This window comes from Trichosurus vulpecula, chromosome 9 (assembly GCF_011100635.1).
Source record: "Trichosurus vulpecula isolate mTriVul1 chromosome 9, mTriVul1.pri, whole genome shotgun sequence".
Lineage (NCBI taxonomy): Eukaryota > Metazoa > Chordata > Mammalia > Diprotodontia > Phalangeridae > Trichosurus > Trichosurus vulpecula.
This window is the reverse complement of record NC_050581.1, coordinates 112,306,786-112,321,279: the sequence shown is the minus strand read 5'-3', so window position 1 is coordinate 112,321,279 and position 14,494 is coordinate 112,306,786. Positions and strand designations below refer to the sequence as shown.

The following is a 14,494-nucleotide window of genomic DNA, read 5'->3' as shown; positions in this document are numbered from 1 at the left end:
TAGTACAAATGGAGCATAGGGATCATCTAACTCAACTTAATTCTACAGATGTGGAAGCAGAGGGCTAGAACAATATGCTGAACATTGTGGCAAAGATGGGACAACTAACTGAAGAAAGTAAGCAGTTTAAAAAGGAGTTTTAAAAAAAAGTAAGGATTAAATGGAAATGAGTCAACCAACATTGATAATGCCAGAAGTATTAGTAGTTTCTTTTGATACTTATGTACCCAAATACTTGTTCTCAAAATAAGATAATACATACTTTCTACTTCATAGTGAGAATACTATGCCACCACGTGCAATATTATTTTCTAGTCCTAAAGAACTAAAAAACATACAACAGGAGTTGGAGAATAAATGATATATCAAGGTAAAAGTAAAACCTGTTGATATCACTGCTCTTTTGTTAGCTTAGTAAGATGACAAAAAGTACAAAAATCAGTTTAACACATATGTTGGTGGAATGTTTTGTATTTTCTTAAAAATGTGGATAAAACTGATGACTCACCAAGTTTCTCTGGCTCATCAGGACCAGTCCCAGCAATACAGCTACTTTCTAGACCATATGTTGGATCTACTTTTCCAGAGGCTCTTGCTGCTTCCTGTACTTTCTTGACATGAGCTTCAACTAATTCCAATGGTACTTCTTCCCGGACTCGAGAAAACTCCTCTATTTAAAAGAATTAGAAAACAAAGACCAGAGTTTTTCATAATACAAATCTATAGAAAAATAAATTCAGGCATTAGAAGTGCCCACCTCTAGGACTATTTACTATGTTACCATGGGAAAGTCACAACCTTTCTCAGTCTGTTTTGGCTCTTTTGAGGGGTTTAGCAAGATGATCAAACAGGGTTTTCCTGCTAAAATAAACCTATGCTTTTCAATACTTTATTCATTAATCTACATCATTTCAACTTAGATCTTACATAAATAGTTAATGTGTTTACTTCTACAATTTTATATAGGTGCCTTTTAGGGAGGAATGCGCCAAGTATAAAGTTAAAAGACTCTAATTGCAGTAAGTAAAATAAAGATATACACTTCCCATCCTCCACATTGACTAGTAACATCCCTAGCTTCCTCTGATTACCAACTGAAGTCCCTTCTTTTCCCGAAAGCCTTCTCTATTCCCTAATTATACAGCCTTTCTTCAATTATTTATTTAGCCTGAATATAACTTGTTTTGTATTTATTTGTTTGCATGCTGTCTTCCCCATTAAATCATAAACTCCTTGAGGATAGGGACTGTCTTTTGCCTCTTTTTGTAAAGCCAGTGGTTAGTGTAGTGCTGGCACATAGTAGGAGCTTAAAAAATGTGACTAATTGACTCGACTGTCCCCACAGAGATAAAATTGTTTTGTCAAGGAATGGACAGCATGAAATGAAAAAGTAAGTTCAGCTGAAAGTAAAATATTGATTAAAAAGACAAGTAACTAAGCTCAACAAACACTTAAGTGTTTTATATATAGAAGGGATGCAAGCTTGCTACTTTTAGAAAAAAAAATAAGCAAGCAAGTCATAGGAAATATGCTAAAAACAATTCAAACAAATAAAAAATATCAAAAAACAATCCCATTAATGCAAACCTAGAAAAACATGACTTTACCACATCATCAAATTTAATTCCCAAGGTACAATATGGGGACAATATAAATTCGTTCTAATACCGTACAAAGACATAGACAACATTTTTCAACAAAAACTAAAGATCAAAGTGACCCAGACATAACCCAGATTCTCTTTACAAAAGAATAAAAGTATCTCTAGTACATGTTTATTAACATAAAGAAGACTTTCAGAAAATTCTTCAAAATTAGAATTAAAGCAAAAGTACATTTTCTATTTAAACCTAAATTAACTTTAAAACCAATTAATAGGATCCTATATTTCCCAACCAATCTAGAGGGTCATATACAATAGAAGGCAATAGCTATTGTTTTAATGTATTTTAAAGTAACCTCAACAAGACATCATGAATTCTGCCATAGTTTTAGGAGAGAAAAATCCTTATACTCGAGAGAAATAGTTAAAACAGGCCAGACCTAATGCGGCTTTAGCTGCTGCAGATGCTACCCGTGGATCCACAACAGATGCCAAGAATGCAACTGTACTCATCACTGGGTTTCCTGACTGACTGAAAGGGACAGGTTGGTAAGCAAGTGGTCCAAGGGAGGCATCTGAGTTCTCAAGATAAGGGTCCTCAATAGGAAGTCTCAGAAAGTGGAGAATGCACTCATCCTGAGTTCGACTCCCAACATGTTCTGATACTTTATTCCAATCATCTTTGTACATCTCAAGGGCCTGGAAAAAAAAAAAGAGCTCTGTTTATAACTGTATCAGCACTCATAATGAACAACAATCTATGACACAAAGTAAAAATCTTCCTGTTTTTTTTGTAAACTAATAATGGTAAAGTTAACAAACAAAAATATCTCCATATGGTGCCTTTTTCCTTATCCTAGACAACACGCTTTTCTTCTTTTGTTCCATTATGGCTAATATTATACTACATACTGCTTCTAGACAGTGCTTACAGACTCACATTTTCTTATATCATCATTCTGGTAACTTCTTAATTAATTTACATGCCTTTGCATATTTTTCTCAAATTATTCACTCCTTGGTATTTGATATTATTATTGCTATTTTCCCGTAAATATCCTCCAATCTGTTGAAAATTTTGGCAAGAAGGCCCTTCAAAAAGAGGAAGTATTCCAAAAACAATGGGACATTGTCTCTAATACATAAGAAACAACCTTTCTGCTAATTGTTCTCAAAAAATAGAACCGTTCCATTACAGTATAACAGTTATAAAAATAGATATCAGCATTTTTTTTTCCAAAATCATAAATAATGACAAGCAATAGGGACTTAGGATATTAAGAATCACAAGAAATACACTTGAAACGGGGGGATACACACAGGGTAAAAGTAAAAGGCTGGAGGAGAATATATTTGGCCTCAGCTACAGTAAAAAAAGCAGGAGTAGCAATCCTAATCTCAGACAAAGCAAAAGAAAAGATAGATCTAATCAAAAGGGATAAGGAAGGACACTACATCCTGCTAAAAGGCACTATAAACAATGAAGCAATATCACTGTTTAACATATATGCCCCAAGTGATATTGCATGCAAATTCTCAGAGGAGAGGTTAAGGGAGTTACAGGAAGAAATAGACAGCAAAACTACAAGAATGGGAGACCTCTCTGTACTTGATAAATCTAACCTCAAAATATAAACAAGAAAGAAATTAAGGAGGTGAACAGAATTTTAGAAAAGGCAGATATGACAGATCTCTGGAGAAAACTGAATGGGGATAAAAAGGAATATACTTTTTCTCAGCAGTACATAGCACATACTCAAAAACTGACCTTACAATTCAGTGCAGAAAGGCAGAAGAAGTCAAAGCATCCTTTTTAGATCATGATGCAATAAAAATTATTTTTAATGAAGAATCAGGGAAAAATAAGCTAAAAATTAATTGCAAACTAAATAATCTAATTCTAAAGAATGAATGGGCCAAAGAACAAATCACAGAAAATTAATAACTTCATTCAAGAGAGGGACAATAATGAGACAACATAACAACACTTATGGGATGCAACAAAAGCACTTTTCAGGGAAAGTTTTGTATCTCTAAATGTTTACATGAATAAAATAGAGAAAAAGGAGATCAACAAATTGGGCACGCAACTGGAAAAGCTAGAAAAAGAACAAATTGAAAATCCCCAATTAAATACCAAATTAGAAATACTGAAAATTAAAGGAGAGATTAATAAAATTGAAATCAAGAAAACTGTTGAATTAATAAATAAAAAAAAGCTGGTTGTATGAAAAAAAAACAACAAAATTGGTCAATCTGAGTAAAAAAAAGAAAAGAAAATCAAATTACTGGTATCAAAAATGAAAAGGGTGAATTTACCTCCAATGAAGAGGAAATTAAAACAATAATAGGAATTATTTTGCCCAATTGTATGCCCATAAATTTGACAACCTTAGGGATATGGATGAATATCTAAAAAACATAAATTGCCCAGGTTAACAGAAGAGGAAATAAAATTCCTAAATAGTCCCATCTCAGAAAAAGAAATTGAGCAAGACATCAATGAACTCCCTAGGAAAAAATCTCCAGAGCCAGATGGTTTTACATGTGAATTTTATCAAACATTTAAAGAACAATTAATTCCTATACTTTATAGACTATTTGGAAAAATAGGTGAAGGAGTCCTACCAAATACCTTTTATGACACAAATATGGTACTAATACCCAAACCAGGAGGAGTCAAAGCAGAGAAAGAAAATTATAGAGCAATTTCCCTAATGAATATAGATGCAAAAATTTTAAATAAAATATTAGCAAAAAGATTGCAGCAACTTATCATGAGAATAATACACTATGACCAGGTAGGATTTATTCCAGGAATGCAAGGGTGGTTCAATATTAGGAAAACTACCAGTATAATTGATCATATCAACAACAACACTACCAGAAACCATATGATGATCTCAATAGATGCAGAAAAAGCTTTTGTTAAAATACAACATACATTCCTATTAAAAACACTAGAAAGCATAAGAGTAAATGGAGCCTTTCTTAAAATTATAAAAAGAATCTACCTAAAACCATCAACAAACATTATTTGTAATGGGGATAAGAACTGGCTAAGAAACAGAACCGTGTATCAGTGGAATAGGATAAGTACACAAGACACAGTGGTCAATAACTACAGCAATCTACTCTTTGATGGGCCCAAGGAATCCAGCTTCTGGGCTGGGAATTCACCATTTCACAAAAACTGCTGAGAAAATTGGAAAATAGTGGGTCAGAAACTGGGCATAGACTAATATCTTGCACCACATGCCAAAATAAAGTCAAGATGGGTTCATGATTTAGGAATGAAGGCTGATACTATAAGCAATTTGGGAAAGCAGGGAACAGTTTATCAGATTTATGGAGAAGCAAAGAATTCATGACAGGGCAAGAGATAGAGAGCATTACAAAATGCAAGGTGGATAATTTGGATTATGTTAAATTGAAAGGTTTTTGTATAAACAAAGACAATGCAACCAAGATTAGAAGGGAAGCAGAAAATTGGGAGAAAATCTTTACAATGAGCATCTCTGATAAAGGCCTCGTCTCTAGAATATACAGGGAAATGAGTCAAATCTGTGGGAATGCAGGTCATTCCCCAATTGAGAAATGGCCGAAGGATATGAATACAGTTTTCAGAGGAAGAAATGAAATATATCTATAGGCATATGAAAAAATGCTCGAAGTCACTACTGAATGGAGAGATGCAGATCGGAACAACTCTTGGGTGCCACATCTCCCCTGTCAAGATTGGCTAAAATGACAAAACAGGAAGATGATAAATGGTGGAGAGGATGCGGAAAAATTGTAGCACTGCTGCATTGCTGGTGGACTTGTGAACTGATCCAGCCATTCTGGAGAGCAATTTGGACCTATGCCCAAAGCAATACCACTTCTAGGGTTGTATCCCGGGGAGATCACACAGATTGGAAAGGCACCCACATGTACAAAAATATTTATAGCGGCTTTTTTTGTAGTAGCAAAGAACTGGAGATCAAGGGCATGCCCATCAATTGGGGAATGGCTGAACAAGTTGTGGTATATGAAGGTAATGGAATACTACTGTGCTATAAGAAATGGGGATTATACAGACTTCATAATAACCTAGAAAAACTTACACGATATAATGCTGAGTGAGCAGAGCAGAACCAGGAGAACATTATACACAACCAAAGATATATGGTTTCTGTGATGACTAACCTTGATAGACTTGGCTCTTCTCAGCAATACAAGGTTTAAAGACAACTCCAAAGGAATCATGATAGAGAGAGCTGTCTACATTCAGAGAAAGAACTATGTAGTCTGAATGCAGATTGAGGCACACTTTATGCTCGCCTTTTTTTTCCTCTTCTTTTTTTTGGTTTTGTTTCTTATTTCTCATAATTCATTCCATTGGTCATAATTCTTCTTTACAACTTGACTATTGTGTAAATAAGTTTAACGTGAAGTTGTATGTAGAAGATATATCATATTCCATGCCATCTTGGAGAGGGAAGGCAGGAGGGAAAGAAAATCTGGAACTCAAAATCACGCGGAACTGAGTGTTGTAAACTAAAAATAAAAAATCTTAATTAAAAAAACTAAAAATAAAAAAAGTTAAAAAAATTATTGAACCTATCAGAGAAACTGTTTCCCTAGAGGGAAGGAGGGTGTGGAAAAGGTAGGAAGAAGAAAAAGGTAAGGGTTTAGATTAAATTATCTCTAAAGTCTTTCCTTCTTACAACATTCTAAAATGTTATCCCAACGAGTTGGGAAGAACTCCCTATTTGTTAAGAAGTCAGGGAAGATGGCAGAGCAAGACAAGAAACACCAAGCTCTCTGAAATTCTCCCATAAACATAATAAAAATACTGCCTGAGAGGAAATTTTAAGTGGCAGAAATAATTAAAAGTTGGGGTAAAGCAGTTGTCGTCTTAAGACAATACCTGAGGACCTTAGGAAAAAGTGACCTCAAAGGGCAGAGGCCTGGCCTCACTTAAGTGCAAACACCTGTAGGAAGACTCTGCAGCATCAACAAACAACAAATCCTGGGCGGCAGCAACTTTCACCTTACTCACAGGAAGCTCCGCTCTGCCCCATCCCCACCGTCACCCCCCCACACCCCCTGCAGCAGGGCAGCATGGCATGGCAGAGCATTGTTCCTCACAGCTGAGCTGGGGAAGTCTGATGGATGCCAGGCACAGATATGTTGAATAGCATGGCCATCAGGCTGCAGCTGTGGGTGAGGAGGAGCTAGCATAACAGATGAGTGTGATAACAGAGGTGTGGGCTCCTGCTGACTGTGGACACTAGCAGGAGAGCAGAGTCCCTGGTTTCTGTTTTGGTTCCAGAGCAAAGGGGTCAGCTGAAATTCACAGCCACTAGAGAGAGGGACTATAGGGAGCGAGAGGATTTGCAGTGACAGAGTGGTTAGGAGACCTGTGTTTAGAGTTCTGGGTCCCAGACAGAGCTTAGAAAACAACACTATGTAAAATAAAACCTGAAGCCTCAGGCATCACCCCTGCACCTCTAGACTAGAAATTGACTGTAAGAGCAATCCAAGGAAATCAAGATTAAGAAAAGAAAGTCAACCAAATGGAAAGAGATCCAAAAGCTTAAATAATTCCTTAAAACTACAATTAGGCAAGGGGAAGCCAATCATGTTATAAGACAACAAGAAATTATAAAACAAAATCAAAAGATTGAAAAATAGAATAACAACATCTCATCAGAAAAATAACTGATCCGGAGAAAAGATAGAGGAGAGAAAATATAAGAATTATTGGACTACCTGAACATTATAATTTTAAAAAGCATTTATATACGATATTAAAAGAAATTATTAAAGAAAACTGCTCTAAAGTACTAGAATGAGAATAAAATGAAATAGAAAAAAATCCATCCATTACCACCTGTAAGAGATCCTAAGATGAAAACTTAACAGGAATATTATAGCCAAGTTTTAAAGTTCCCATGTAAAGGAAAAAAAAATTTAAATATTGCAGCGCTACCATCAAAATACATGACATGAGATCCAGCAGCTTCTACATTAAAAGAATGTAGAGCTTAGAATGTTATACATAAAAGAGCAAAAGAGCTGAGGTTGCAACCAAAAATAATTTACCCAGCAAAGTTGAGTATAATCCTGAATGAAAAAAAAAACATACAGTGAACTGAGAAGACTTTTAGGTATTTGTGACAAAAAGACCAGAACTTAATGGATAATTTGACATATAAGATCAAGGAGAAAATAAGATAAACATTAAAGACCAATTACAAGGGACTGTTTACTTCTTATATGGGAAAATGTCATCTATAATCTTAAGACTGCTTTCATTACTTGCATAGTTTGAAAGTTCATACATTGATAAGAGTTGAACTGAGTATGATAGGATGACTCCAAAAAATAAAATTGAGTAGAGGGAGGTAAAATGCAGTAACTATACAAATGAAGCATGAATGGAAGCAGGTGGGGGTGGAGGGCTGGTAATGCTATAATCTAACATTGTAACTGAGTTAAGGAAGGAATAACATGTATACCTAGAAGAGCATAAAATTCTTCTAAATTTATAAAGAAAAAGGAGGGTGAGGAAAGAGGATAAGCGAGGGACTTATGGAGCAAGATGAGAAAGGATAAGGCAGGAACTCTTAGAAGGGTAGAGAGATTAAGGAAGAGGAGGACAATATAGTGGATGAAAGTAAATTAGATGCATGATGAAAGTAAATAAGGCGAGGATAAGACAGTAAAGAAAAATAGGATGGAAGGACATACACAACCAGTAATTATAACTTTGAATGTAAATGGGATAAACTCAACCATAAAACTGAAACTGAGAGCAGAATGCATCAAAAATCAGAATCAGACAATATGTTGTTTATAAGAAACACAAGTAACAATGAGAGAAACACATAGTGAAAGTAAAGGGCTGCAGGAGAATTTATTAACCTTCAGTTAATGTAAAAAAAAAGCAGTGGTAGCAATAATGATCTTAAAGTTAAAGCTCAAATACACTTAAAAGAGATAAACAGGGAAACTACACTGTGTCAACAATAATGTTTTAGAAATGCTAGCAATAGCAATAAGAAAAAGAAAGTAATCAGAACGGGAAATGAAGTAATAAATTATCTCTTTCTACAGACAATACGATTAAATATTTGGAAAATCCTAAATATTCAACCAAAAAGTTAAAGTCACACTTACTAGCTGTGTGACCTTGGGCAAGTCACTTAACCCCAATTGCCCTGCCTTCCCCCCTCGAAAAAAAAAATTATATCAGTTCTTTTTGTAGTGGGAGATAACAGGAAAACAGGGGCGTTCACCAACTAGAGAATAACTAAGCAAATTATGTATATAAATGTAATGAAATAATTTGGAATAATGATGGGAATGATTTTATAGAAATCTGCTAAGACCTGTGTAAAATGATTAAAAGTGAAATAAGCAGTAACTGGTGAATAATATATACAAAAATGGTAACACTGTAAAGAAAAACTATTTTGAAAGGTTTAAGAACACTCATCAGTGCAAAGACAACTCTGATTTTATAAGAGTGGTGATAAAGAATGCAACTTACCTCTTGTCACAAGGAGATGAAAGATTCAGGATGCAGAATGAGACATATTTTAAGACATGGCCAATATCAAGGATATTTTACTTCACTATTACTATTGATTAAGAAAGTTTTGTTTCTTTTTTCAATGGGAGCAAGGTAAAGTGAGGGGAAAATGCTTTAAATTTAAAAAAAATTTTTAAGTGAATTAGGGATGCTTTACTCAAGAGGTCCTAGAACCTATCCAAGAGTACACAGTCTATAGTATACTAAGTTCAAGTAATTTAGGAGAATAGACAATCTGTGAAAGTCTCTTTAACTTTGAAATTTAGAATATATTTTTAGCTTAAAATTTTAACATAACAATTCTCTTCCCCACAAAGCCTTCGACCTTACACAAAAGTACTAATTCTCCTTCACTAGAATAACAGAATTTTAGGAGTTGGAAGGAATCTAAAAGAGCATTTTACATTAATAATCTTCAGACTGTGTAACAGAAATTGAAATTATTCCAAATTAACTTATTTAATTTTATATTTAATGAAATATTTTCCCCAATCACTTCATGCTTTAATGGAAACATCACAAAAATAGAGTAATGGAGCCTACTAAGTCTAGATTCTAGAGTATCAAACAGTATTGGAAATTTTTATAAAATAGTTTTCTTTTTTATGTAATCTACTTCAAAATGAACAAGGAGAAGTTGGAGGAACAGCACGGATCTAAAATTTTTTGGGGGTGAAAGGATCTGAAGGGCTAACAGAAGATGCCTGTAAAATAACAACAAAAATACCTAACACTTACATAGTCCATTAAAGTTTCCCAAGGGCTTTATATATTTTCTCATTTGATTCTTACAATAGTTTTGTGAAGTAGGTGACAGTGTTATTACCATTTTACAGATGAGAAAACCAAAGGCTAAAGAAGGTTCAGGTTTTGTTTAAATCACACAGCTACTAAGCTCTGAGGCAAGTATCCAAGTCTAGAAATTTATGCACTTCATAAATTAGCAATATGAGGGAAAGGGGCAAAAGCAATAGGGTATCAAAATTAGAAGGAATTTTATTAATTACTCAGTATTTCTTCATGCAAAGGGGTCTCTGGGAAGTAGAAACTATCTAGGTGTGAGTCCATATGCCCAAAGACTACTAATAATTCACAGTAGATGATATGACTGCAATTTCCTAACTATGTGACTAAAGAATATTCAGTTAAAAAATAGGAGATGGATTGCAGTATCAAATCTAAGAGTGAGAAATATATAGATACTACCAATGTCTTTTGCCCCATTTGCTCAATGAAGATGGGAGCTTAAAACCAATTTTTTTTCCACTGATAATGAGCTTTATTTGACCTGTGTTGAAAACAGGTTAATTTTCTTTCTATTAGTTGGAAAATCTGAGGAGGAATATAAAATATCACAAAGAAGATCACAACTTAAGATTTTATAGCAATACAAGATAAGGAATATCAGGGTGAAAAGAAAAAATTAGAAAAGGTTAAAATTAGTTCAAACTAGTTGGTGATACAACTTGCGCTCCAAGGCAACTTAACTAATCACCTCCTAATTCTCTGACCACATATTCACTAGCAAACATTATTATGATCATTTATCTGATCAACTAAGTTAACTATGAGATGAGGAAAAACTAAGTAACAAGTCATAAAGATTATAAGAACTGTGAAGATTACAAAAGAATCATTCATTCCCTTCTTCATCCAAGCTGCATTTATTATCAGGCAGTGTAAGACAACACAGAGAAAGAATTTAGCTTCAGTTACATATTGTGACAACTTAGGAAAGAACAGGTATGAGATTCCAACAGCTAAAGAATCAGATGGTATGAGACATCTAAGTATTAATATTTAAACCAATGACTTAAGTATTCTTCAGGATTAGGAGAAATATAAGGGATGATGGAAGAGGAATGAAATGGAAAGTAATGTATTTTGTACTGTCTCTTTCAAGAAATGAACACATTTAACAGTGAAGTGAGAGATTAAAGCAAGTTTCAAAGGAAATATTGGAAAGTTAAGGAAAAACAGTATTGTGGTAACAAATTAGATACGAAGGGAATAGCATTATATTTGACAAAAGCTTTCAAAGAGCTGAGAGAGAAGAATATGTCAAAGCAAAAGTCAGCATAAAGGCTGGTATTTCCTCTAGAATGCGAACAGAGAGAAGAGCCAGATGGTGTGATGGAACATAGCTAGGTATTGTGCCAAAAGAGAGTAAGAGAAAAGGTGAATGAACTTCGATAGACTCACCCAGTAATAAACTAAGAGAATAAGGATTAAGACTAACTTTTAAAATCACAGAAATTTGCATAGGCTGCATGAAATTAAGTCCTAAGAATCACTAAATTAATAGATGGAAAAATACTAGAAGTCAAATAATCCACTTTCATTTTATAAACTTATGAAGATTATTACATGATGTGTAAAAGATAACAGAGGTAGTAGGTGGCTAAGCTGGGATTTGAAGCCAAGTCTTCTGACTCCAGTTTCATCATCCTTTCCATTGTAGTATTCTACCTTCCAATGTGTTAATAAGGATTAAAACAGCACTAAAATTAAGTCTTAAAACTGTTAACAAGTCACAAGTTAATGAAGGCATATATAGAGTCACTTCATACTCCACCAACTGGCAAGAAAAACAAAGGAAAAAAATTTTGGTAAATGTTGGAATGGCTGTGGGAAGACAACTATACTAATACACTATTGATAAAACAGGAAGTTGGTCCAATTATTCTGGAAAAAAGTTTTAATTCTGCTAAAAAACTGACTTAACTATACATACTCTTTGAATCAACAATACTTCTTGTTGTTCAGTCACATCCTACTCTTCATGACCCTGTGGAGCATACATTCAATGGTGTTTTCTTGGCAAAGATATCGGATTAGTTTGACATTTCCTTCTACAGTGGATTAAGGCAAACAGAGTTTAAGGGACTTGCCCAGGGTCACACAGCTAGTAAGCATTTGGGACTGGATTTGAACTCAGGTCTTCCTGATTCCAAGCAGCACTCTATCCACCAAGACATCTTGCTACCTACCACAAGGCATATACCCTGAGGTCATATGTAGAGACAAAGGTCCCATATATGAAAAAAAAAATGTAGCAGCACTTTCTGAAGCTGCAAACAATTGGAAAGACAAGTATGTCTCCATCATCAGTAAATGGGCAAACATAATATGGTATATAAATATAAAAACAAATTATTGAACACTGACAAACTAATTTGAAAAACTCAGACTTGATGCACAGCAAAGTAAATAAAACAAGTGGCATAACTTATACAACTACAATAATGTAAAGGAAAATAACCATTAAAAGATATAACACTGAAAAAAATGTCAATCATGTCTTCAAAGAACTGTTGGTAAACCTACCTTGTACTGGGGATAAGAATAAAATTATTAGGACAAGTGCAGAATGAAATATACATTTTCAAGCATGGGCAATGATGATTTGTTTTTGTAACTATAAAGCGAGGGTTCTAAATTTATTTTATGATATTGTCATATGTATAAATAAAAATAAATGAAAATTTTTAGAACTCTGATCAATCACAATTTCTAAGGAATGAAGTAAATTAATTTAGATTCCTCTTTTCTTCTGCTGTTGAAGAGTCCTTGAAGCTATGCTTTCTAAGAGCCAATCCAATCCAATCAAAATCCTCCACATAGCTGCCAAAGAAATTTTCCTAACTCTCAGGTCTTACCAGCTCCCTAGTAAGTAAACACCAGTGGGATCCCTATTGACTCATAATAATTTTTCATCTTTACCTCGTTTTCGTTTCAGTTTCTATTTAAGGATTACAGCATAATTATTATTACTGTAGTACGATGATATGATTTATGAATGTGTGTATATTATATATATGTATGTGTGTATATATATATAAATGAGTATATGTTCAATTTTTTTTTAATTTGGGGGGAATAAAAAAAATTGAAGGTAAATAATATAGGCTACCTAGAGAATAAGTAAGGTGTTAAGTAACTATAAAATGTCAATTGATAGGGATAGAGAACAGAGCTAAGATTTCATTGGCATGTGGAACTCTCATATGAAGAAATGTCTTTAACCAACGTGAACTGGCACCTTTTCTAAAACATAAAGTGTCTTAGTGAGTTGCCTTAAGCACTAAAAAGTTAAATGCCTTATCTAGAGTCTCACATCCTACATGTTTCAGAGGTGGGACTTGAACCCAGGTCTCCTTACCTCTCAGGCTGAGGAAGGATCTTTATTTATTATACCACATGGCATCTCTGACATGACAGCCAAAAAGGAAACTAAAATCCTAGGCTGCATTAAGAGAGACATGGTGCCCAGAGTGAAAGAGATAATAGTTACGCTGACTTCTGACCAATCCAAACACATCTGGAGTATTACTGAGGACTATTATTACATTTTAGGAAATAAATTTGAAGTGGCATGCGGAAGAAGGGCAAACCAGATGGCTAAAGGCCAAGAGAAATTACAATACAGGGATTGGTTGAAGGAAATGAAGGTGTTTATTAGCATGAAAAACAAAAGATCTAAGATAAAGTTGTTGTTGTTTGCCCTTCATGCTAAAAAAGGACAAAATGACATCATAATTTTGGGATCAATGTGCAGTGTGTCCAGCTATGGCTGATCACAGGAATATGAGCTCGAAAAGCTCGAACACAGGCTGGGCACAAATAGTCCCTATGATCATTTGGGAGGAAGATGTCTCCAAATTTGCAGACCTCACATTTCTTTTGAGCGACTGCTATACCACTTTGCTCATAGAACACAGCAGCTTCTTTGATGCAGGTACACAAAGCTAGACAATTCTGTGCCATGTCTCCCAACTGGTACCAAAGTTCTTCAGAGAGACCTTGAGAATGTCCTTGTATTGCTTCTTCTGACTACCATGTGAACATTTTCAAATACACATTTAACATTCAAACAACATGGCCAGCCCATCAGAGTTTTGCTCTCTGCAGTGGACTTTGCGACCTAATAACCTTTCCCACACATTCATTTGGAGCCTCTCAAACGCTGAACTAGTTCTGACAATGAGCGCATTAACCTGTAGATGTACATCTCTGGAAAGTATACTGAGAACGCAAGTGAACTTATCCCAGTATTCAAAACTTCTTCATTTGCTGTAACCAATGGTTCTAGGTATAGATGGTGTGGGGCTGGCTAGTGGAGGACCCATGTTATTCTTGATGTTTACTGTTAGACCAAAATTAGCCCAAGGGGCAGAGAACTGACCTGCACTTTGTTAGATGTCATCCTAACAGGATGCATTGAGTGGACAATCATTCGCACCAACTCTCCCTCCACTTTAGTCTTGGCTTATAGCCTTTTCAAGTTAAATAATTTACTGCCAGGGTGG

The 14,494-nt window shown here is 34.7% G+C and overlaps 1 protein-coding gene across 1 annotated transcript in view; it reads right to left on the bottom strand.

The window, feature by feature from the left end:
- SMARCC1 (SWI/SNF related, matrix associated, actin dependent regulator of chromatin subfamily c member 1) overlaps nucleotides 1-14,494 on the bottom strand; it is a 206,842-nt gene that overhangs the window by 65,049 nt on the left and 127,299 nt on the right. The window contains exons 20-21 of the mRNA XM_036737909.1: nucleotides 2,044-2,302; nucleotides 509-670 (exon numbers count right to left, since the gene is read on the bottom strand). Of these exons, the coding sequence (XP_036593804.1) occupies nucleotides 509-670; nucleotides 2,044-2,302 (421 nt within the window). The remainder of the gene's footprint in view (nucleotides 1-508; nucleotides 671-2,043; nucleotides 2,303-14,494) is intronic.